The 26,298-nt window shown below is 46.1% G+C and overlaps 2 protein-coding genes across 7 annotated transcripts in view; both read right to left on the reverse strand.

Annotated features, from left to right (window-relative positions):
* The window catches only part of LOC124024202 (constitutive coactivator of PPAR-gamma-like protein 1), a 65,533-nt gene extending 47,984 nt beyond the window's left edge, over positions 1 to 17,549 (reverse strand). For all 3 annotated transcript variants that reach the window (XM_046338214.1, XM_046338210.1, XM_046338204.1), the window contains exons 1-3: positions 16,708 to 17,549; positions 5,033 to 5,279; positions 1,118 to 1,200 (exon numbers count right to left, since the gene is read on the reverse strand). In XM_046338214.1, coding sequence (XP_046194170.1) covers positions 1,118 to 1,200; positions 5,033 to 5,279; positions 16,708 to 17,181 — 804 coding nt within the window. In that variant the 5' untranslated portion in view covers positions 17,182 to 17,549. The remainder of the gene's footprint in view (positions 1 to 1,117; positions 1,201 to 5,032; positions 5,280 to 16,707) is intronic.
* Positions 17,550 to 19,004: 1,455 nt separating this feature from the next.
* The window catches only part of cass4 (Cas scaffold protein family member 4), a 108,461-nt gene continuing 101,167 nt past the window's right edge, over positions 19,005 to 26,298 (reverse strand). The window contains exons 8-9 of one of the 4 annotated variants that reach the window (XM_046338234.1): positions 20,312 to 20,446; positions 19,005 to 20,185 (exon numbers count right to left, since the gene is read on the reverse strand). In XM_046338234.1, the coding sequence (XP_046194190.1) occupies positions 19,379 to 20,185; positions 20,312 to 20,446 (942 nt within the window). In that variant the 3' untranslated portion in view covers positions 19,005 to 19,378. Of the gene's footprint in view, positions 20,447 to 26,298 lie in introns of all 4 variants that reach the window. The other 3 variants (XM_046338230.1, XM_046338239.1, XM_046338224.1) reach the window with 3 other exon arrangements.

Here is a 26,298-nt window from a genome sequence, read left to right on the forward strand (position 1 = left end):
CACCCTCTCAAGCCTTAGCCCCACCCATCTCTTTAAGGATCCACATGTGAGGCCATGTTTTAAACACAGTGAGTAGTTTAGTAAACAACCAAATATTTAAAGACTAAATATTGTAAAAGTAGTAGCCTTCAATAAGGAAAAACTCCTGGTAAAAATACACTTTATTGAGTCCTTGGCCTATATCCTAATTTGACTTTGGTGCAGGTCAGGGTGCTTTTGGGTGACGCTTTTACTGACTCTCGTGGCAACTGGCGTCTCTCATTTGAATGTCTGCCCTATCAACTTTCAATAGTAGTTTCTGTGCCTACCATGGCAACCATGTTTTTTATTTTATTTTATTTTACCTTTATTTAACTAGGCATGTCAGTTAAGGACAAATACTTATTTACAATGACGGCCTAGGAACAGTGGGTTAACTGCCTTGTTCAGGGGCAGAACGACACATTTGAACCTTGTCAGCTCGGGGGTTTGTTCTAGCAACCTTCTGGTTACTGGCCCAACACTAACTACTAGGCTACCTGCTGCCCGATGGTGTCAACAACAGTTTGAACAGATAAATTAAAATACTATAAATGATGTTATCATTTTTTATCATTTTCACCCCAGCTGCTACTGGGACTAACATAATTTACATTTACATTTAAGTCATTTAGCAGACGCTCTTATCCAGAGCGACTTACAAATTGGTGCATTCACCTTATGACATCCAGTGGAACAGTCACTTTACAATAGTGCATCTAAATCTTAAAGGGGGGTGAGAGGGATACTTATCCTATCCTAGGTATTCCTTAAAGAGGTGGGGTTTCAGGTGTCTCCGGAAGGTGGTGATTGACTCCGCTGTCCTGGCGTAATGACCACACCATGCATTTCAAGTAAAATAACTATGTTTATATCCCAGGACAAATGAACTAGTAACAGCAAGCTAACTAGCTACATTTCCATAAATGTTTAATGCTTTTCGACCTGTCTCCAAATTAATATAATTGGATCAGAGTTTGTTTTGATATTTCAACCTGCCGTGTCGTGATCGTGTCTGGTGTGGTGGTACAAAATCAACACGGTCTGGTCAGCATGTAACAGATTCCCGGGCGCTTCATTGACCGTCAAGTTAGTTTACCTTGAGCGATGCTAGCGGATGCTCTGGACCCAGGAGACTCCAGTGAAAGGCAGCCAAGTCTTCATCGGGCAGTATGTGATTACCTGAAGCAGGACAGTTACATGACATCATGAGGCTAACAGAATTAGCACTGACTTAGCAGTGACACTAAATCTCTATGTTAGCAATCAATAGGCTTTATCTGCAAACCGACCCAAAAGTTACCTTCCTCCTTAAAAGTGATGTTACCAACCTACATAAAAGTGATGTTAGTTAGCGACCTAGCTACAGTGCCCTGCGAAAGTATTCGCCCCCCTTGAACTTTGCGACCTTTTGCCACACTTCAGGCTTCAAATATTGGATCAACATTGGATCATTCAGAGATCCGCACTGAACTTCTGGAGAGAGTTTGCTGCACTGAAAGTAAAGGGGCTGAATAATTTTGCACTAACAATTTTTCAGTTTTTGATTTGTTAAAAAAGTTTGAAATATCCAATAAATGTCGTTCCACTCCATGATTGTGTCCCACTTGTTGTTGATTCTTCACAAAAAAATACAGTTTTATATCTTTACGTTTGAAGCCTGAAATGTGGCAAAAGGTCGCAAAGTTCAAGGGGGCCGAATACTTTCGCAGGGCACTGTACATGTTAGCGGTTACCAACCCACCTAAAGTGATGTTAGTTAGCGACCTCGCTACATGTTAGCTCTGTTACCAACACACCTAAAGTGATGGTAGTTAGCGACCTCGCTACATGTTAGCTCTGTTACCAACCCACCTAGTGATGTTAGTTAGCGACCACCTACACATTAGCTTTATGTTACCAACTCACCTAAAGTGATGTTAGTTAGCGACCTCGCTACATGTTAGCTCTGTTACCAACCCACCTAGTGATGTTAGTTAGCGACCACCTACACATTAGCTTTATGTTACCAACTCACCTAAAGTGATGTTAGTTAGCGACCTCGCTACATGTTAGCTCTGTTACCAACCCACCTAAAGTGACGTTAGTTAGCGACCTCGCTACATGTTAGCTCTGTTACCAACCCACCTAAAGTGATGTTAGTTAGCGACCTCGCTACATGTTAGCTCTGTTACCAACCCACCTAAAGTGATGTTAGTTAGCGACCTCGCTACATGTTAGCTCTGTTACCAACCCGCCTAAAGTGATGTTAGTTAGCGACCTCGCTACATGTTAGCTCTGTTACCAACCCACCTAAAGTGATGTTAGTTAGCGACCTCGCTACATGTTAGCTCTGCTACCAACCCACATAAAGTGATGTTAGTTAGCGACCACCTACACATTAGGTGAGTTGGTAACATAAAGCTAAAGTGATGTTAGTTAGCAACCTCGCTACATGTTAGCTCTGTTACCAACCCACCTAAAGTGACGTTAGTTAGCGACCTTGCTACATGTTAGCTCTGTTACCAACCCACCTAAAGTGACGTTAGTTAGCGACCTCGCTACATGTTAGCTCTGTTACCAACCCACCTAAAGTGACGTTAGTTAGCGACCTCGCTACATGTTAGCTCTGTTACCAACCCACCTAAAGTGACGTTAGTTAGCGACCTCGCTACATGTTAGCTCTGTTACCAACCCACCTAAAGTGACGTTAGTTAGCGACCACCTACACATTAGCTTTATGTTACCAACTCACCTAAAGTGATGTTAGTTAGCGACCTCGCTACATGTTAGCTCTGTTACCAACCCACCTAGTGATGTTAGTTAGCGACCACCTACACATTAGCTTTATGTTACCAACTCACCTAAAGTGTTGTTAGTTAGCGACCTCGCTACATGTTAGCTCTGTTACCAACCCACCTAAAGTGACGTTAGTTAGCGACCTCGCTACATGTTAGCTCTGTTACCAACCCACCTAAAGTGATGTTAGTTAGCGACCTCGCTACATGTTAGCTCTGTTACCAACCCACCTAAAGTGATGTTAGTTAGCGACCTCGCTACATGTTAGCTCTGTTACCAACCCGCCTAAAGTGATGTTAGTTAGCGACCTCGCTACATGTTAGCTCTGTTACCAACCCACCTAAAGTGATGTTAGTTAGCGACCTCGCTACATGTTAGCTCTGTTACCAACCCACCTAGTGATGTTAGTTAGCGACCACCTACACATTAGCTTTATGTTACCAACTCACCTAAAGTGTTGTTAGTTAGCGACCTCGCTACATGTTAGCTCTGTTACCAACCCACCTAAAGTGACGTTAGTTAGCGACCTCGCTACATGTTAGCTCTGTTACCAACCCACCTAAAGTGATGTTAGTTAGCGACCTCGCTACATGTTAGCTCTGTTACCAACCCACCTAAAGTGATGTTAGTTAGCGACCTCGCTACATGTTAGCTCTGTTACCAACCCGCCTAAAGTGATGTTAGTTAGCGACCTCGCTACATGTTAGCTCTGTTACCAACCCACCTAAAGTGATGTTAGTTAGCGACCTCGCTACATGTTAGCTCTGCTACCAACCCACATAAAGTGATGTTAGTTAGCGACCACCTACACATTAGGTGAGTTGGTAACATAAAGCTAAAGTGATGTTAGTTAGCAACCTCGCTACATGTTAGCTCTGTTACCAACCCACCTAAAGTGACGTTAGTTAGCGACCTTGCTACATGTTAGCTCTGTTACCAACCCACCTAAAGTGACGTTAGTTAGCGACCTCGCTACATGTTAGCTCTGTTACCAACCCACCTAAAGTGACGTTAGTTAGCGACCTCGCTACATGTTAGCTCTGTTACCAACCCACCTAAAGTGACGTTAGTTAGCGACCACCTACACATTAGCTTTATGTTACCAACTCACCTAAAGTGATGTTAGTTAGCGACCCACCTAAAGTGATGTTAGTTAGCGACCTCGCTACATGTTAGCTCTGTTACCAACCCACCTAAAGTGATGTTAGTTAGCGACCTCGCTACATGTTAGCGCTGTTACCAACCCACCTAAAGTGATAGTTAGTGACCTCGCTACATGTTAGCTCTGTTACCAACCCACATAAAGTGATGTTAGTTAGCGACCACCTACACATTAGCTTTATGTTACCAACTCACCTAAAGTGATGTTAGTTAGCGACCTCGCTACATGTTAGCTCTGTTACCAACCCACCTAAAGTGACGTTAGTTAGCGACCTCGCTACATGTTAGCTCTGTTACCAACCCACCTAAAGTGATGTTAGTTAGCGACCCCGCTACATGTTAGCTCCGTTACCAACCCACCTAAAGTGATGTTAGTTAGCGACCCCGTTACATGTTAGCTCCGTTACCAACCCACCTAAAGTGATGTTCGTTAGCGACCTCGCTACATGTTAGCTCTGTTACCAACCCACCTAAAGTGATGTTCGTTAGCGACCTCGCTACATGTTAGCTCCGTTACCAACCCACCTAAAGTGATGTTAGTTAGCGACCTCGCTACATGTTAGCTCCGTTACCAACCCACCTAAAGTGATGTTAGTTAGCGACCTCGCTACATGTTAGCTCCGTTACCAACCCACCTAAAGTGATGTTAGTTAGCGACCCCGCTACATGTTAGCTCCGTTACCAACCCACCTAAAGTGATGTTAGTTAGCGACCCCGTTACATGTTAGCTCCGTTACCAACCCACCTAAAGTGATGTTCGTTAGCGACCTCGCTACATGTTAGCTCTGTTACCAACCCACCTAAAGTGATGTTCGTTAGCGACCTCGCTACATGTTAGCTCCGTTACCAACCCACCTAAAGTGATGTTAGTTAGCGACCTCGCTACATGTTAGCTCCGTTACCAACCCACCTAAAGTGATGTTAGTTAGCGACCTCGCTACATGTTAGCTCCGTTACCAACCCACCTAAAGTGATGTTAGTTAGCGACCTCGCTACATGTTAGCTCCGTTACCAACCCACCTAAAGTGATGTTAGTTAGCGACCTCGCTACATGTTAGCTCCGTTACCAACCCACCTAAAAGTGAAGCGAAGATGACGAAGCGGTTGGGGTTAAGGTCCAGTTGTTTGGCCACTTCGTGCATCAGGTACTGGGAGGTGGTCAGGCTCTTCCCGTTGCGACTCAGCTTCAGGGCGTGGGCAGAGAAGTAGTAGGGGATGTTACACAGCGCATAGTCCGAGTCGTACGCCACCAGGCCGTGGAACCCGTTCTCCCTGCACAGAGATATCACCTCCAAGTGATGATCCTCGATACTCTGGACAACCTGGAAACACACACACACACATTATACTGTTACTAACACCACACACTAACCCTAACCATGCATAACGATATCACCTCCAACCTCACAACACTCACAGGCAGTTAAAATTAGAGACAAGTCTAACAACACAATAATAATATATAATAGCATATACCATATAGCAGACGGCTTTATCCAAAGCGACTTGCATTAGGATATATCCACGAACGATGATCCGTGTTTTACATCATGGAGTTACAACCGCTATTGCTCTACCAACGGAGCTAGGACCACATACTGACATAGTACTATCAGTAGTCTGGGTAGAGCGAGGAACATTCAGGCAGGATGACTGCCGCAGCCCAGAGGCTACAGTGCGTCGGCAAAGTATTATAATAGTCATCAGTGTTGTGAATTATATCCACGAGCGACGGTACGATTACAGTGTGGATCCTGGAATACCATTGCCAACATCAACAGTTACACATTGACACGTCCATGTATTCATAAAAGCAGGTTGTGGGTCTGGTGATTCTCTTCAAAATCACTGTAGATTATGTGGGGCAGACTGAATTCTCCTCCACCAAACTTAACATTTGGCACTATGCATTGGCATCAGCCAAACCCAGATTTGTCCCGTTGGGACTGCCAGACGGTGAAGCGTGATTCATCACTCCAGACAACGCGTTCCACTGCTCCAGTGTCTAATGGCGGCGAGCTTTACACCACTCCAGCCGACGCTTAGCATTGCGCATGGTGATCTTAGGCTTGTGTGCGGCTGCTCGGCCATGGAAACCCATTTCATGAAGCTCCCGACAAACAGTTATTGTGCTGACGTTGGTTCCAGAGTCAGTTGGGAAGTCAGTAGTGAATGTCGCAACCTTGGACAGACAATTTGTACACACTCCGCGATCCCATTCTGTGAGCTTACGTGGCCTACCACTCCGCGATCCCATTCTGTGAGCTTACGTGGCCTACCACTCCGCGATCCCATTCTGTGAGCTTACGTGGCCTACCACTCCGCGGTCCCATTCTGTGAGCTTACGTGGCCTACCACTCCGCGGTCCCATTCTGTGAGCTTACGTGGCCTACCACTCCGCGATCCCATTCTGTGAGCTTACGTGTCCTACCACTTCACGGCTGAACCGTTGTTGACCTAGATGTTCTCACTTCAACATAACAAGATTTAGTTGACCGGGGCAGCTCTAGAAGGGCAGAAACTTGAAGAACTGACTTGTTGGAAAGGTGGCATCCCTATGAAGGTGCCACATTGAAAATCACTGAGCTCTTCAGTTTGGCCATTCTACTTACAATGTTTGTCTATGGAGATTGCATGGCGGTGCGCACAATTTTAAACACATGTTAGCAAAGGGTGTGGCTGAAATCTGCCAAATCTACTAATTTGTATGTGTGTGTGTACACCTTACCGTTCAAACGTTTGGGGTCACTTAGAAATGTCCTTGTTTTTGAAAGAAAATCACATTTTTGGTCCATTAAAATAACATCAAATTGATCAGAAATACAGTGTAGACATTGTTAATGTTGTAAATGACTATTGTAGCTGGAAACGTCTGATTTTTTATGGAATATCTACATAGGCGTACAGAGGCCCATTATCAGCAACCATCACTCCTGTGTTCCAATGGGACATTGTGTTAGCTAGTCAAAGTTGATCATTTTAAAAGGTTAATTGATCATTAGAAAACCCTTCTGCAATTATGTTAGCACAGCTGAAAACTGTTGTTCTCATTAAAGAAGCAATAAAACTGTCCTTCTTTAGACTAGTTGAGTATTTGGAGCAACAGCATTTGTGTGTTTGATTACATGCTCAAAATGTCCAGAAACAAAGACCTTTCTTCTGAAACTCGTCAGTCTATTCTTGTTCTGAGAAATGAAGGCTATTCCATGTGAGAAATTGGCAAGAAACTGAAGATCTGGTTCAAAGCTGTGTACTACTCCCTTCACAGAACAGCATAAACGGTCTCTAACCAGAATAGAAAGAGGAGTGGGAGGCCGCGGTGCACAACTGAGCAAGAGGACAAGTACATTAGTGTGTCTAGTTTGAGAAACAGACGCCTCACAAGTCCTCGACTGGCAGCTTCATTAAATAATACCCACAAAACACTAGTCACAACGTCAACAGTGAAGAGGCGACTCTGGGATGCTGGCCTTCAAGGGAGAGTTGCAAAGAAAAAGCCACATCTCAGACTGGCCAATAAAAGGAAAAGATTAAGATGGGCAAAAGAACACAGACAATGGACAGAGGAAGATTGGCAAAAAGTGTTATGGACAGACAAATGTATGTTTGAGGTGTTCGGATCACTAAGAACATTCGTGAGACGCAGAAAAAATGAAAAGATATTGGGAGTGCTTGACGCCATCTGTCAAGCATGGTGGAGGTGGAGGCAATGTGATGGTCTGGTGGAGGCAATGTGATGGTCTGGGGGAGGTGGAGGCAATGTGATGGTCTGGTGGAGGTGGAGGCAATGTGATGGTCTGGGGAGGTGGAGGCAATGTGATGGTCTGGGGGAGGTGGAGGCAATGTGATGGTCTGGTGGAGGTGGAGGCAATGTGATGGTCTGGTGGAGGTGGAGGCAATGTGATGGTCTGGTGGAGGTGGAGGCAATGTGATGGTCCGGTGGAGGTGGAGGCAATGTGATGGTCCGGTGGAGGTGGAGGCAATGTGATGGTCTGGGGGAGGTGGAGGCAATGTGATGGTCTGGGGGAGGTGGAGGCAATGTGATGGTCTGGGGGAGGTGGAGGCAATGTGATGGTCTGGGGGAGGTGGAGGCAATGTGATGGTCTGGTGGAGGTGGAGGCAATGTGATGGTCTGGTGGAGGTGGAGGCAATGTGATGGTCCGGTGGAGGCAATGTGATGGTCCGGTGGAGGCAATGTGATGGTCCGGTGGAGGTGGAGGCAATGTGATGGTCCGGTGGAGGTGGAGGCAATGTGATGGTCCGGTGGAGGTGGAGGCAATGTGATGGTCTGGGGGATGTGGAGGCAATGTGATGGTCTGGGGGAGGTGGAGGCAATGTGATGGTCTGGGGGAGGTGGAGGCAATGTGATGGTCTGGGGGAGGTGGAGGCAATGTGATGGTCTGGGGGAGGTGGAGGCAATGTGATGGTCTGGGGGAGGTGGAGGCAATGTGATGGTCTGGGGGAGGTGGAGGCAATGTGATGGTCTGGGGGAGGTGGAGGCAATGTGATGGTCTGGGGGAGGTGGAGGCAATGTGATGGTCTGGGGGAGGTGGAGGCAATGTGATGGTCTGGGGGAGGTGGAGGCAATGTGATGGTCTGGGGGAGGTGGAGGCAATGTGATGGTCTGGGGGCGGAGGAGGCAATGTGATGGTCTGGGGAGGTGGAGGCAATGTGATGGTCTGGTGGAGGTGGAGGCAATGTGATGGTCTGGTGGAGGTGGAGGCAATGTGATGGTCTGGGGAGGTGGAGGCAATGTGATGGTCTGCGGGAGGTGGAGGCAATGTGATGGTCTGCGGGAGGTGGAGGCAATGTGATGGTCTGCGGGAGGTGGAGGCAATGTGATGGTCTGGGGAGGTGGAGGCAATGTGATGGTCTGGGGAGGTGGAGGCAATGTGATGGTCTGGGGGAGGTGGAGGCAATGTGATGGTCTGGTGGAGGCAATGTGATGGTCTGGGGGAGGCAATGTGATGGTCTGGGGAGGCAATGTGATGGTCTGGGGGAGGTGGAGGCAATGTGATGGTCTGGTGGAGGCAATGTGATGGTCTGGGGGAGGCAATGTGATGGTCTGGGGGAGGCAATGTGATGGTCTGTGGGAGGCGGAGGCAATGTGATGGTCTGGTGGAGGTGGAGGCAATGTGATGGTCTGGTGGAGGTGGAGGGAGGCAATGTGATGGTCTGGGGGAGGTGGAGGGAGGCAATGTGATGGTCTGGGGGAGGTGGAGGCAATGTGATGGTCTGGGGGAGGTGGAGGCAATGTGATGGTCTGGGGTAGGTGGAGGCAATGTGATGGTCTGGGGGAGGTGGAGGCAATGTGATGGTCTGGGGGAGGCGGAGGCCGGAGGCAATGTGATAGTCTGGTGGAGGTGGAGGCAATGTGATGGTCTGGTGGAGGTGGAGGCAATGTGATGGTCTGGTGGAGGTGGAGGCAATGTGATGGTCTGCGGGAGGTGGAGGCAATGTGATGGTCTGCGGGAGGTGGAGGCAATGTGATGGTCTGCGGGAGGTGGAGGCAATGTGATGGTCTGGTGGAGGTGGAGACAATGTGATGGTCTGGGGGAGGTGGAGGCAATGTGATGGTCTGGTGGAGGCAATGTGATGGTCTGGGGGAGGCAATGTGATGGTCTGGGGGAGGTGGAGGCAATGTGATGGTCTGGGGGAGGTGGAGGCAATGTGATGGTCTGGTGGAGGCAATGTGATGGTCTGGGGGAGGCAATGTGATGGTCTGGTCCGCTTTGGTGGTGGTAAAGTGGGAGATGAGTAAAGGGTAAAAGTGATCTTGAAGAAGGAAGGCTATCACTCCATTTTGCAACGCCATACCCTGTGGCCGGCACTTAATTGGAGCCAATTTCCTCCTACAACAGCTCAATGACCCAAAGCACAGCTCAATGACCCAAAGCACAGCTCAATGACCCAAAGCACAGCTCAATGACCCAAAGCACAGCTCAATGACCCAAAGCACAGCTCAATGACCCAAAGCACAGCTCAATGACCCAAAGCACAGCTCAATGACCCAAAGCACAGCTCAATGACCCAAAGCACAGCTCAATGACCCAAAGCACAGCTCAATGACCCAAAGCACAGCTCAATGACCCAAAGCACAGCTCAATGACCCAAAGCACAGCTCAATGACCCAAAGCACAGCTCCAAACTATATAAGAACTATTGAACCTTGATGAAAGCAAAGTTTAAAGGACACAATTATTTAAATTAAAAATAATTATTTATAACCTTGTCAATATCTTGAATATATTTCCTAATCATTTGGCAACTGATTTCATGTATGTTTTCATGGAAAACAAAGACATTTTACCCCAAACTTTTGACCAGTTGTGTATACATTCTAACATACAGTACCAGTCGAACGTTTGGAAACACCTACTCATTCTTAGGTTTTTATTTAAATTTACTACTTTCTACATTGTAGAATAATAGTGAAGACGTCAAAACTATGAGATAACACATATGGAATCATGCAGTAACCAAAAAAGTGTTAAACAAATCTAAATATATTTGAGATTCTTCAAAGTAGCCACCCTTTGCCTTGATGACAGCTTTGAAAGAGAACCAGTTTGGATTGAAGTATAATTGTTTTATGACTGAAGCCTTTAGTGAGGTCTAATGCTTTAATATTTAATCATTTCTGCCCTCCGAATTGATATTCATTATATAAATATGCCTGTTTAATTTTGTCTTACTTGTTCAGTGTATGCTGGTTCATAAGGTCACCTGGGATATGACTAAAGAATTAATGAGGGTGATTTTTTCACAGAGAGACAGGTGTTGACCTTTCCACAGTGGCTAAATCGTATCTAATTTGGCTAACTTTCTATAAAAATGTATTGTAGTGAGAATTTCTCTTTCTTTCGGGATATGAATACCGAATATGACCACTACACCATCAGACCATTTTATTGGTAGACTACACAGTAATGTAAAAGTTGTATTTTTTTAGAGATCCAATACATAATATTTGAAAGAAAACATCAACAATGACACTTTTGTTCTTTAAGCCCTGGGTTTCTACCCCCTTGATATTGTTGAATCTGATTTTAAGAGCTAACATTTAGATGGCCATAATAAATAAATATGGCGATAAAGAACAGCCTTGTTTTACTCCTCTTGGAAATACAATACTTTCTGAGATGTAGCCATCATTTACTATTTTACACCTGGGGTTACGATACATAACTTTATCCCATTGTATAAGAGATTCTCCTAAATTAAAATAGTCCAGGCATGTATATATAAACTCCAGTTGTACATTATCCAAGGCCTTTTCAAAGTCATCTTTGAATACCAGGCCTGGTTTCCCAGAGTTGTCATAGTGTTCTGTTGTTTCCAGAGTTGTCATAGTGTTCTGTTGTTCCCAGAGTTGTCATAGTGTTCTGTTGTTCCCAGAGTTGTCATAGTGTTCTGTTGTTTCCAGAGTTGTCATAATGTTCGGTTGTTTCCAGAGTTGTCATAGTGTTCTGTTGTTTCCAGAGTTGTCATAGTGTTCTGTTGTTTCCAGAGTTGTCATAGTGTTCTGTTGTTTCCAGAGTTGTCATAGTGTTCTGTTGTTTCCATAGTGTTCTGTTGTTTCCAGTTGTCATAGTGTTCTGTTGTTTCCAGAGTTGTCATAGTGTTCTGTTGTTTCCAGAGTTGTCATAGTGTTCTGTTGTTTCCAGAGTTGTCATAGTGTTCTGTTTCCAGAGTTGTCATAGTGTTCTGTTGTTTCCAGAGTTGTCATAGTGTTCTGTTGTTTCCAGAGTTGTCATAGTGTTCTGTTGTTTCCAGAGTTGTCATAGTGTTCTGTTGTTTCCAGAGTTGTCATAGTGTTCTGTTGTTTCCAGAGTTGTCATAGTGTTCTGTTGTTTCCAGAGTTGTCATAGTGTTCTGTTGTTTCCAGAGTTGTCATAGTGTTCTGTTGTTTCCAGAGTTGTCATAGTGTTCTGTTGTTTCCAGAGTTGTCATAGTGTTCTGTTGTTTCCAGAGTTGTCATAGTGTTCTGTTGTTTCCAGAGTTGTCATAGTGTTCTGTTGTTTCCAGAGTTGTCATAGTGTTCTGTTGTTTCCAGAGTTGTCATAGTGTTCTGTTTCAGTTGTCATAGTGTTCTGTTTCAGAGTTGTCATAGTGTTCTGTTGTTTCCAGAGTTGTCATAGTGTTCTGTTGTTTCCAGAGTTGTCATAGTGTTCTGTTGTTTCCAGAGTTGTCATAGTGTTCTGTTGTTTCCAGAGTTGTCATAGTGTTCTGTTGTTTCCAGAGTTGTCATAGTGTTCTGTTGTTTCCAGAGTTGTCATAGTGTTCTGTTGTTTCCAGAGTTGTCAGTGTTCTGTTGTTTCCAGAGTTGTCATAGTGTTCTGTTGTTTCCAGTACTCGTCTTATTCGATCTACAATGTATCGTCCATGTAAAACAAACGGTCTGATTAATAACATCTGACCTTTTAAATTCTACTCATTTTGCAAGGATACTGTCATCACAACACTGAAGTGTAAAGGTGTCTCTAGTTTTTTCTCTAGTTTTTTTTTTAGGTGGACTGGATCTTTATATTTAAATGTACCACCTGGGTCCTGTTTCAGTAATAGTGACATCAGACCTTCTTGCTGAGTATCTGATAGTCTTCTATGTTTAGTGGTTAAAGTGGTTAAAACATGTTAATATTGGACCTTTGAGTACATAGAAAATATTTGATAGACCTCAACTGGTATGAAGGCTTTAATTGTATCTAGAAGTTCCTCCTCTGCATTTAGGCCTTTACATGAGTCTTTCTGTACAGCTGTTACTAGAATAAAATCCTGACAATTAACTTCAGCTAGTGGAAATAAAGGAGACTGATATTAAAACATAAAGTACTTTGCTTCCTCTTTCAGATATCATTTAGTGAATTATGGACGATGGACGATGTCGTCATTTGTAACAAGTTCCTGTAAATTATTTTTTGTTGAAGATTTAAAAATATTTTTAAAAATTGGTGCATTTTCCCCATATTCCATCCCGTTTGCTTTATTTTCATAATATTGATCCTTCTTGAATAAGTTCCTCCATTTCTTTTTGTTGTTCCTTTAACTTATTCTGTGCCTTTGAGTTACAGTTTTTATTGCTATCTATCTATCTATCTATCTATCTATCTATCTATCTATCTATCTATCTATCTATACAGTTAGTTCCTTTATTAATATGGACTTTTTTCATCTAAATTGTTTTAGTTTTATAGATGAGTATTGCATTGCAGGGCCTCTAAAGGCACACGTAAGTGTCCCATACAATACGGGGATCTACTATGTTTTGTAGGAAAACTTCCGTTATAAATTCTTCTGTCCTGGTTAAAGACAAGTTACTGTCTAAGGGCACTGCGTTCATCCACCTCTGGCCTGCTCGCCTCCCTACCACTGAGGAAGTACAGCTCCCGCTCAGCCCAGTCAAAACTGTTCGCTGCTCTGGCCCCCCAATGGTGGAACAAACTCCCTCACGACGCCAGGACAGCGGAGTCAATCACCACCTTCCGGAGACACCTGAAACCCCACCTCTTTAAGGAATACCTAGGATAGGATAAGTAATCCCTCTCACCCCCCCCCCTTTAAGATTTAGATGCACTATTGTAAAGTGACTGTTCCACTGGATGTCATAAGGTGAATGCACCAATTTGTAAGTCGCTCTGGATAAGAGCGTCTGCTAAATGACTTAAATGTAATGTTAAATGCTTTGATAAGATGTCCAATAGGCTTTGATAAGATGTCCAATAGGCTTTGATAAGATGTCCAATATACTCGCCCACGTGGAAATTCTGTAAGAGTGAAGTGTTTACCAATTATGTGATGTTCCGACCGTATTCTGTCCCCTATCAACACTCTTAACTTTTGGTGTCAGAGAAAATGACATAAGAAAGTAGTCAAGACGACTAGCAAGATTGAGCCTCCGCCAAGTTTGGCTCTTTGCTACAACAAGGCCTTCATAATACTGTAGTCTGGCTCTTCACTACAGCAAGGCCTTCATAATACTGTAGTCTGGCTCTTCACTACAGCAAGGCCTTCATAATACTGTAGTCTGGCTCTTTAATCTAGCAAGAGCCTTCAGAATAGTGGGAGGGAGGCTCTTCACTACAGAGTGGGAGGGAGGTATGCTGAGAGGCAGGGAGGGAGAGAGAGAGAGGCAGAGTGGGAGGGAGAGAGAGAGAGGCAGAGTGGGAGGGAGGTACGCTGAGAGGCAGGGAGGGAGAGAGAGAGAGGCAGAGTGGGAGGGAGAGAGAGAGAGGCAGAGTGGGAGGGAGAGAGAGAGAGGCAGAGTGGGAGGGAGAGAGAGAGAGGCAGAGTGGGAGGGAGAGAGAGAGAGGCAGAGTGGGAGGGAGGTACGCTGAGAGGCAGGGAGGGAGAGAGAGGCAGAGTGGGAGGGAGGGAGAGAGAGGCAGAGTGGGAGGGAGGGAGAGAGAGGCAGAGTGGGAGGGAGAGAGAGAGAGGCAGAGTGGGAGGTACGCTGAGAGGCAGGGAGGGAGGTACGCTGAGAGGCAGGGAGGGAGGTACGCTGAGAGGCAGGGAGGGAGGTACGCTGAGAGGCAGGGAGGGAGGTACGCTGAGAGGCAGGGAGGGAGGTACGCTGAGAGGCAGGGAGGGAGGTACGCTGAGAGGCAGGGAGGGAGGTACGCTGAGAGGCAGGGAGGAAGGTACGCTGAGAGGCAGGTACGCTGAGAGGCAGGGAGGGACGGAAGCTAAGAGGCAGGGAGGGACAGAAGCTGAGAGGAAAGTAAACTGAGAGGCAGGGAGGGAGTTACGCTGAGAGGCAGGGAGGGAGGTACGCTGAGAGGCAGGGAGGGAGGTACGCTGAGAGGCAGGGAGGGAGGTACGCTGAGAGGCAGGGAGGGAGGTACGCTGAGAGGCAGGGAGGAAGGTACGCTGAGAGGCAGGGAGGAAGGTAGGCTGAGAGGCAGGGAGGGAAAGTAAACTGAGAGGCAGGGAGGGAGTTACGCTGAGAGGCAGGGAGGGAGGTAAGCTGAGAGGCAGGGAGGGAGGTAAGCTGAGAGGCAGGGAGGGAGGTAAGCTGAGAGGCAGGGAGGGAGGTACGCTGAGAGGCAGGGAGGGAGGTAAGCTGAGAGGCAGGGAGGAAGGTACGCTGAGAGGCAGGGAGGAAGGTACGCTGAGAGGCAGGGAGGGAGGTACGCTGAGAGGCAGGGAGGGAGGTACGCTGAGAGGCAGGGAGGGAGGTAAAATGAGAGGCAGGGAGGGAGGTAAAATGAGAGGCAGGGAGGGAGGTAAAATGAGAGGCAGGGAGGGAGGTAAAATGAGAGGCAGGGAGGGAGGTAAAATGAGAGGCAGGGAGGGAGGTACGCTGAGAGGCAGGGAGGGAGGTACGCTGAGAGGCAGGGAGGGAGGTACGCTGAGAGGCAGGGAGGGAGGTACGCTGAGAGGCAGGGAGGGAGGTACGCTGAGAGGCAGGGAGGGAGGTACGCTGAGAGGCAGGGAGGGAGGTACGCTGAGAGGCAGGGAGGGAGGTACGCTGAGAGGCAGGGAGGGAGGTACGCTGAGAGGCAGGGAGGGAGGTAAAATGAGAGGCAGGGAGGGAGGTAAACTGAGAGGCAGGGAGGGAGGTAAACTGAGAGGCAGGGAGGGAGGTAAGAGAGGAAGGGGAAGGGCCCTAGGGAGAGAGGAAGGGCCCTAGGGTTGGCCCAGCAGGACTGTAGGCTGGGAATAGATTCTGGAGCCCTCCCAGCAGAACGAATGGTGTCATCCCAGGGAAGGACAGCCAATCACAGGGCCAGCATCTAAGCGGCAGCCAATAGCCACTTAGGGCTGGTTCCAGACAGCCTACAACCTACAGTCAAACACTGAACCGGATACCAGTGAAACTTTGTTATGGACTGTCTCACCTAACACATACAATTTATTGTCTAGATGGACTGTCTCACCTAACACATACAATTTATTGTCTAGATGGACTGTCTCACCTAACACATACAATTTATTGTCTAGATGGACTGTCTCACCTAACACATACAATTTATTGTCTAGATGGACTGTCTCACCTAACACATACAATTTATTGTCTAGATGGCCTGTTTTGTCTGGGATTTGGGGGGGGGGGGGTGATAGTTGGTTTCTGGATGAGACATTGCACAAAAACTCTGGTATATTTGTTGGGTTGGTTGCAGTACAACACGTGAATGTCATAGTGAGTTCCTGCGCTTTCATTCCACTTAAAGTTACACGGACTGACCAGAAGACAATACACATCTCTGTACAGCCCTCCTTGTCTAACTAAATATATATAGACTGCAACAAAAACACATGTTTATCGTATCTCGTTCTACTGATTGGATACCTACTTGAGTGTCTACTGCGTTTTATTTTTATTTTTTTAATGAATGTGACATTTTAATTCATGCCGTTTTAAATTAGGTCAAGAAATGTGCAAAATATCGATCACACTTTGCCTGAACTTTGGATAAATCCACAGATTGCAATGTTAAACATTGTTTTTGTTGTGTCGACTAAATGTATAGGAAGGCCCGGCCTTATCCGAGGTGTCAGTCGGTTAGCGCTTGTCTGATCAACATGGCTGACTATTAGTAGCCTGTAAGCAAATCCATCACAATTATCCAAGTAATGAAAAGGTTCCCTAGATCTAGACAAGTCTACGTATGTGCTAGTTGTTGACATCTCGCTAGATAACAACCATAACACTACGTTGTTATATATAGCGAGCTAAAAAGGAGCCAGCCAGCTGTTATATATATATATATATGGAGGAAAAGCCCCGAGAGGCCCGGCTGACTAACTTACCCCAATGTGGAACCTGAGTAGGGCCAACCGGATGCAATGGACCATGCACACTGGGGGAAGGAACCAGACCTTCGGCGGAGGAGTCCCCTTGTTCTGGATATGGCTGACAATCTGCTGCGCCGTCTGTCTCTCGTTCACCTGTCGTTTCACCCATTCGTGAAGACGGCCTTTCTCCATGGCGCCATTGAAACAAACCAGTAGCTCAATGTTACCGTTGAAACAGGCCTTGGCGAGGGCAGCCAGGTAGCCCAGCATGTGGTTCCACTGCCCGCCACTCACCCAGTCGGTGTAGAAACCCCCGTAGAGTCGGTGGAGGCAGTTCTCCGCGTCAACCAGCAGCCGTAGCGGGCTCTGTGGTGCTCTCTGCCTGCCTCCTCCGACCAGACTGCCCCGGGCGAGCTTCTGGAGCTCCACGGGCACCACGGCAGTAGGGCAGTGCTTTTCTATGTATTCTTGGAAACCTTGCACACCCATGATGACTGTCTTTAAAAAATTAAATAAAAAGAGCGATTGCAACCCCCAAAAAAACTGTTTAAAAACCGAGTAAAATAGCTCAGTAAAACAGGAAAAGCGAGGAGGGGTTCCAAGTTGCTTGCTAGCTTCTCTCCCCGTAACAGTGGAAACCAATTGTATGTCTAGTGCAGTTGTTGCAATGGTTGAATCACCCCCCAAAAAATAAAGGAAATCGGGTTGCTACTGATGCATGAACTGTTTTTGGTGATTTATTTTTTGGTTCATGGTTAGCCGCCACCATGTGCCTTCTCACAGAGCCATATCTGTGGATGTGTGTCAGTCTGTGGCGGAGGAAGAAGCACAGTGACGCACCGACACGTACCGCCGTGCGCCGGACAGAGGAGGAGTCCGTGGCTATGAATGACAGACAACCTGTTGTTTCTAGCCATTCAAATGAAAGCAGGGGGGTGGGGGATGATTTTCATGCCAAATCCTTTAAAATATGGGATACATGACAACTGCACACAGAGCCAACATGGTGAGAAATAGGTTCTGTAGAGTATGTATTGTGCCCCAACTCACGAAGGATATATTATTATTATTATTATATTAAGGATACAGTGTTCTGGTCTATTCATGTCAACCAGGTATAGACAGGCAGGCAGACAGACAGACAGACAGACAGGCAGGCAGACAGAGACAGACAGACAGACAGACAGACAGACAGACAGACAGACAGACAGACAGACAGACAGACAGACAGACAGACAGACAGACAGACAGACAGACAGACAGGAAAGCAAGCAGACAGGAAAGCAAGCAGACAGACAAACAGGAAAGCAAGCAGACAGACAGACAGGAAAGCAAGCAGACAGACAGACAGGAAAGCAAGCAGACAGACAGACAGGAAAGCAAGCAGACAGACAGACAGGAAAGCAAGCAGACAGACAGACAGGAAAGCAAGCAGACAGACAGACAGGAAAGCAAGCAGACAGACAGACAGACAGGAAAGCAAGCAGACAGACAGACAGGAAAGCAAGCAGACAGACAGACAGGAAAGCAAGCAGACAGACAGACAGGAAAGCAAGCAGACAGACAGACAGGAAAGCAAGCAGACAGACAGACAGGAAAGCAAGCAGACAGACAGACAGGAAAGCAAGCAGACAGACAGACAGGAAAGCAAGCAGACAGACAGACAGACAGACAGACAGACAGACAGACAGACAGACAGACAGACAGACAGACAGACAGACAGACAGACAGACAGACAGACAGGCAGGCAGGCAGGCAGGCAGGCAGGCAGGCAGGCAGGCAATCTCTCCAAAAGCTGTTTATTTTTAATGGACCCAGTACCACCAGAGGGCGATATAGTGCTGATGTGTTGTCTGTCTGTTGCTGTGTTTGGACTGTGTTGTCTGCATCAATCAATCAAATGTATTTATCAAGCCCTTTTTACATCAGCCGATGTCACAAAGTGCGATACAGAATCTTGTCTGTTGATGTGTTTTAACTTCCCTGTCTGCATATTGTTAACGTGTGTTTTACCATGTAGCTATGATACAACATGGTCAAAACAGGACAGTAACACAGTTGCCTTTCTGATCCTTAATATACCTAGTGTAACAGTATAACTTTAGGACCGTCCCCTCGCCCATACCCGGGCGCAAACCAGGGACCCTCTGCACACATCAACAACAGTCACCCACGAAGCATCGTTACCCATCGCTCCACAAAAGCCATGGTCCTTGCAGAGCAAAGGGGAACCACTACTTCAAGGTCTCAGAGCGAGTGACGTCACCCGATTGAACCTCTATTTAGCGCGCACCGCTAACTAAGCTAGCCGTTTCACATCCGTTACACTCACATTCAGAACAAGGACAGTGAAATGGTGAAACCAAAACCATTGAAGCAAAAATAAATGTTTTTAATTATTCATTTTTTTTATCTCATTAAGCTGTGAACTTGTTTTTATTCTTTCCAACTATTTAATCCTTTTAATCATATTTTAAAATTAGGAATGTACTAAATTGTATTTTGAGAAGGCTTTGTACATAACAGTAGTAGAAGGCTATAGGTTAACTGGGTTCGTATAGAAACAGAATACAGTCAAAATATGAACGGTGCTGATGAACGGTGCCGGTTCTGTGGTCAGAGGGGATAGGACTTCACTGTTCGTCGGCACTGTCTGTTGCGTCCTTAAGATAAAAGTCTGTCTCTCTCAGAGGTCCAGGGAGACCCTGAAGTGCTGTGCTCTCTGAGCCAGCTCCTTGGCAAAGTCCTGGGCCTCCTGCAGAGCCTGTCTCTCAGGGTAATGTAGAGCTGCCTTCTTGGTGGCTACAGCCAGCCGTTTTAACAGGGCACACATGTGGTTGCACTTACACAGCAGAACCTGGTTCTGGCTGTGGCTGGGCCCCAACCCTGACACTGACCCGGGCTCCCTTCTCTGGGCCTCTCCTTTCTGGGCCTCTCGGTACAGCGTGTCCACCAGTCGCTGGCCTACCATGATGATCAGCTTGCTGTGGGAGATGAACTTCTCCGGGGCCTGGCTGTCCAGGCTGGTTATGAACATACAAATTGCCTTCTGCAGCGCCCCGAAGTATAGCCGGCAATGTTCTGACAGGGTGGGCTGTCTCTTAGGGCTGTCTACCTGGGAGTTAAAGGACTTCCCAGGGCTAGGGACATCAGAGACCTGGGGCTCAGACTGAGAGGCCATCCTAGCAGACAGGGAGACCTGGGGCTCAGACTGAGAGGCCATCCTAGCAGACAGGGAGACCTGGGGCTCAGACTGAGAGGCCATCCTAGCAAACAGGGAGACCTGGGGCTCAGACTGAGAGGCCATCCTAGCAGACAGGGAGACCTGGGGCTCAGACTGAGAGGCCATCCTAGCAGACAGGGAGACCTGTGGCTCAGACTGAGAGGCCATCCTAGCAAACAGGGAGACCTGGGGCTCAGACTGAGAGGCCATCCTAGCAGACAGGGAGACCTGGGGCTCAGACTGAGAGGCCATCCTAGCAGACAGGGAGACCTGGGGCTCAGACTGAGAGGCCATCCTAGCAAACAGGGAGACCTGGGGCTCAGACTGAGAGGCCATCCTAGCAGACAGGGAGACCTGGGGCTCAGACTGAGAGGCCATCCTAGCAGACAGGGAGACCTGGGGCTCAGAGGTCCTCCTGGGGGCGTCACCAGAGTCAGAGATGAAGGGCTTCCTCTGGGACAGGGATTCTGAAGATCTCCTAGGGCCGTCCACACAGACCTGGGGTTCAGACACACAACGCTTCTGGTCCTCCTGGGTGGGATAGGAAGAAAGGAGAGGGGGGTAGAGGAGGAACAAGAGGAAGAGGGAGGGAATGTGAGAGTGCAGGGAAGGAGTAAGGGAAGGAGAGGTGTGGTTGGGAGGGACGAGGGAGGTGGAGTAGGAAGGGAAGAAGAGAAGAGGAGGGAGAGGAGGAGAGAAGAGGAGGGAGGGAAGGAGAGAAGAGGAGGGAGGGAAGGAGAGAAGAGGAGGGAGGGAAGGAGAGAAGAGGAGGGAAGGAGAGGAGGGAGGGAAGGAGAGAAGAGAAGGGAGGGAAGGAGAGAAGAGGAGGGAGGGAAGGAGAGAAGAGGAGGGAGGGAAGGAGAGGAGGGAGGGAAGGAGAGAAAAGGAGGGAGGGAAGGAGAGAAGAGGAGGGAGGGAAGGAGAGACGAGGAGGGAGGGAAGGAGAGAAGAGGAGGTAGGGAAGGAAAGAAGAGGAGGGAGGGAAGGAAGGAGAGAAGAGGAGGGAGGGAAGGAGAGGAGGGAGGGAAGGAGAGAAGAGGAGGGAAGGAGAGAAGAGGAGGGAGGGAGGGAAGGAAGGAGAGAAGAGGAGGGAGGAAGGAGAGGAGGGAGGGAAGGAGAGAAGAGGAGGGGGGAAGGAAGGAGAGAAGAGGAGGGAGGGAAGGAGAGGAGGGAGGGAAGGAGAGAAGAGGAGGGAGGGAAGGAAGGAGAGAAGAGGAAAGAGAGGAGGGAAGTAAAGGGAGAGAAGATAAAGAGAGATGGTTAGTTAGACAGACAGACATCCTGTTCCCTCAGGGGACACTCACTAGTAGAGGAAGAGAAGAAAAGCTGAATCTTCCCAGAATGCCTGTAATTACAAGGTACGCTGCTAATATCTACACCACTAACACCTAGCTCCTACTGAGAAGCGGCTGGAGCTGCTGTGTGTTTGAGAGTCTACAGTATTTGAGGCTTTTCTGTGAGTTTCAGTACTTGACTATAAGAAATGCATTCCTCTGAGCTGGAAAGTCTCACCTTAGGCTTGATGGAAGTGATTTTTGGTTTTCTGTTTTCCACAGACTTTAGTTTGTTGTTTTTCAAACTCTTTCTTCATTTCAAAAAGAGATCATTGCTTTACTTTCAATGTAATAAATCAGGCTTAATGATACAGCATTATGAATGGGTATTAAGTCTATATAAATGTAATGACCCTGTGAAGGCTGTTTGCTATTGTACTACAGACATGCATTAGACCAATTATAACCCAGCTTTAAACCTGTGTAGAGAAATTTTTATTTTTACTTTTCAAAATCAGGATTAAAATACAAAACTATGAATGTGCATCATATCAAGCTTGGCAAATCTACAGCTATATAGTGGGGCAGATAACCAATGACTAACCTGTAGCTGGGTATATAATGGTGCAGATAACCAATGACTAACCTGTAGCTGGGTATATAATGGTGCAGATAACCAATGACTAACCTGTAGCTGGGTATATAATGGTGCAGATAACCAATGACTAACCTGTAGCTGGGTATATAATGGTCCAATGACTACCCTGTAGCTGGGTATATAATGGGGCAGATAACCAATGACTACCCTGTAGCTGGGTATATAATGGTGCAGATAACCAATGACTAACCTGTAGCTGGGTATATAATGGTCCAATGACTAACCTGTAGCTGGGTATATAATGGTCCAATGACTAACCTGTAGCTGGGTATATAATGGTCCAATGACTAACCTGTAGCTGGGTATATAATGGTCCAATGACTACCCTGTAGCTGGGTATATAATGGTGCAGATAACCAATGACTACCCTGTAGCTGGGTATATAGTGGGGCAGATAACCAATGACTAACCTGTAGCTGGGTATATAGTGGGGCAGATAACCAATGACTAACCTGTAGCTGGGTATATAATGGTGCAGATAACCAATGACTAACCTGTAGCTGGGTATATAATGGTGCAGATAACCAATGACTAACCTGTAGCTGGGTATATAATGGTGCAGATAACCAATGACTAACCTGTAGCTGGGTATTTAATGGTGCAGATAACCAATGACTAACCTGTAGCTGGGTATATAATGGGGCAGATAACCAATGACTACCCTGTAGCTGGGTATATAATGGTGCAGATAACCAATGACTACCCTGTAGCTGGGTATATAATGGTGCAGATAACCAATGACTACCCTGTAGCTGGGTATATAATGGTGCAGATAACCAATGACTAACCTGTAGCTGGGTATATAATGGTGCAGATAACCAATGACTAACCTGTAGCTGGGTATATAGTGGGGCAGATAACCAATGACTAACCTGTAGCTGGGTATATAGTGGGGCAGATAACCAATGACTGACCTGTAGCTGGGTATATAATGGGGCAGATAACCAATGACTAACCTGTAGCTGGGTATATAATGGTGCAGTTAACCAATGACTAACATGTAGCTGGGTATATAATGGTCCAATGACTAACCTGTAGCTGGGTATATAATGGTCCAATGACTAACCTGTAGCTGGGTATATAATGGTGCAGATAACCAATGACTACCCTGTAGCTGGGTATATAATGGTGCAGATAACCAATGACTAACCTGTAGCTGGGTATATAATGGTCCAATGACTAACCTGTATCTGGGTATATAATGGTGCAGATAACCAATGACTACCCTGTAGCTGGGTATATAATGGTGCAGATAACCTATGACTAACCTGTAGCTGGGTATATAATGGTCCACTGACTACCCTGTAGCTGGGTATATAATGGTGCAGATAACCAATGACTAACCTGTAGCTGGGTATATAATGGTCCAATGACTACCCTGTAGCTGGGTATATAATGGTCCAATGACTAACCTGTAGCTGGGTATATAATGGTCCAATGACTAACCTGTAGCTGGGTATATAATGGTCCAATGACTAACCTGTAGCTGGGTATATAATGGTCCAATGACTAACCTGTAGCTGGGTATATAATGGTCCAATGACTAACCTGTATCTGGGTATATAATGGTCCAATGACTAACCTGTAGCTGGGTATATAATGGGGCAGATAACCAATGACTACCCTGTAGCTGGGTATATAATGGTGCAGATAACCAATGACTACCCTGTAGCTGGGTATATAATGGTGCAGATAACCAATGACTAACCTGTAGCTGGGTATATAATGGTGCAGATAACCAATGACTAACCTGTAGCTGGGTATATAATGGTGCAGATAACCAATGACTAACCTGTAGCTGGGTATATAGTGGGGCAGATAACCAATGACTAACCTGTAGCTGGGTATATAATGGTGCAGATAACCAATGACTACCCTGTAGCTGGGTATATAGTGGGGCAGATAACCAATGACGAACCTGTAGCTGGGTTTATAATGGTGCAGATAACCAATGACTACCCTGTAGCTGGGTATATAATGGTGCAGATAACCAATGACTAACCTGTAGCTGGGTATATAATGGTGCAGATAACCAATGACTAACCTGTAGCTGGGTATATAGTGGGGCAGATAACCAATGACTAACCTGTAGCTGGGTATATAGTGGGGCAGATAACCAATGACTACCCTGTAGCTGGGTATATAATGGTGCAGATAACCTATGACTAACCTGTAGCTGGGTATATAATGGTCCAATGACTACCCTGTAGCTGGGTATATAATGGTGCAGATAACCAATGACTAACCTGTAGCTGGGTGTATAATGGTCCAATGACTACCCTGTATCTGGGTATATAATGGTCCAATGACTAACCTGTAGCTGGGTATATAATGGTCCAATGACTAACCTGTAGCTGGGTATATAATGGTCCAATGACTAACCTGTAGCTGGGTAAATTATGGTCCAATGACTAACCTGTAGCTGGGTATATAATGGTCCAATGACTAACCTGTATCTGGGTATATAATGGTCCAATGACTAACCTGTATCTGGGTATATAATGGTCCAATGACTAACCTGTATCTGGGTATATAATGGTCCAATGACTAACCTGTAGCTGGGTATATAATGGTCCAATGACTAACCTGTAGCTGGGTATATAATGGTCCAATGACTAACCTGTAGCTGGGTATATAATGGTGCAGATAACCAATGACTAACCTGTAGCTGGGTATATAATGGTGCAGATAACCACTGACTAACCTGTAGCTGGGTATATAATGGTCCAATGACTACCCTGTATCTGGGTATATAATGGTCCAATGACTAACCTGTAGCTGGGTATATAATGGTCCAATGACTAACCTGTAGCTGGGTATATAATGGTCCAATGACTAACCTGTATCTGGGTATATAATGGTCCAATGACTAACCTGTATCTGGGTATATAATCGTCCAATGACTAACCTGTATCTGGGTATATAATGGTCCAATGACTAACCTGTAGCTGGGTATATAATGGTGCAGATAACCAATGACTAACCTGTAGCTGGGTATATAATGGTGCAGATAACCAATGACTAACCTGTAGCTGGGTATATAATGGTGCAGATAACCAATGACTACCCTGTAGCTGGGTATATAGTGGGGCAGATAACCAATGACGAACCTGTAGCTGGGTATATAATGGTGCAGATAACCAATGACCACCCTGTAGCTGGGTATATAATGGTGCAGATAACCAATGACTAACCTGTAGCTGGGTATATAATGGTGCAGATAACCAATGACTAACCTGTAGCTGGGTATATAGTGGGGCAGATAACCAATGACTAACCTGTAGCTGGGTATATAGTGGGGCAGATAACCAATGACTACCCTGTAGCTGGGTATATAATGGTGCAGATAACCTATGACTAACCTGTAGCTGGGTATATAATGGTCCAATGACTACCCTGTAGCTGGGTATATAATGGTGCAGATAACCAATGACTAACCTGTAGCTGGGTATATAATGGTCCAATGACTACCCTGTATCTGGGTATATAATGGTCCAATGACTAACCTGTAGCTGGGTATATAATGGTCCAATGACTAACCTGTAGCTGGGTATATAATGGTCCAATGACTAACCTGTAGCTGGGTAAATTATGGTCCAATGACTAACCTGTAGCTGGGTATATAATGGTCCAATGACTAACCTGTATCTGGGTATATAATGGTCCAATGACTAACCTGTATCTGGGTATATAATGGTGCAGTTAACCAATGACTAACATGTAGCTGGGTATATAATGGTCCAATGACTAACCTGTAGCTGGGTATATAATGGTCCAATGACTAACCTGTAGCTGGGTATATAATGGTGCAGATAACCAATGACTAACCTGTAGCTGGGTATATAATGGTGCAGATAACCACTGACTAACCTGTAGCTGGGTATATAATGGTCCAATGACTACCCTGTATCTGGGTATATAATGGTCCAATGACTAACCTGTAGCTGGGTATATAATGGTCCAATGACTAACCTGTAGCTGGGTATATAATGGTCCAATGACTAACCTGTATCTGGGTATATAATGGTCCAATGACTAACCTGTATCTGGGTATATAATGGTCCAATGACTAACCTGTATCTGGGTATATAATGGTCCAATGACTAACCTGTAGCTGGGTATATAATGGTCCAATGACTAACCTGTAGCTGGGTATATAATGGTCCAATGACTAACCTGTAGCTGGGTATATAATGGTGCAGATAACCAATGACTAACCTGTAGCTGGGTATATAATGGTGCAGATAACCACTGACTAACCTGTAGCTGGGTATATAATGGTCCAATGACTACCCTGTATCTGGGTATATAATGGTCCAATGACTAACCTGTATCTGGGTATATAATGGTCCAATGACTAACCTGTATCTGGGTATATAATGGTCCAATGACTAACCTGTATCTGGGTATATAATGGTCCAATGACTAACCTGTAGCTGGGTATATAATGG

Source organism: Oncorhynchus gorbuscha, linkage group LG03, assembly GCF_021184085.1.
Source record: "Oncorhynchus gorbuscha isolate QuinsamMale2020 ecotype Even-year linkage group LG03, OgorEven_v1.0, whole genome shotgun sequence".
Classification (NCBI taxonomy): domain Eukaryota; kingdom Metazoa; phylum Chordata; class Actinopteri; order Salmoniformes; family Salmonidae; genus Oncorhynchus; species Oncorhynchus gorbuscha.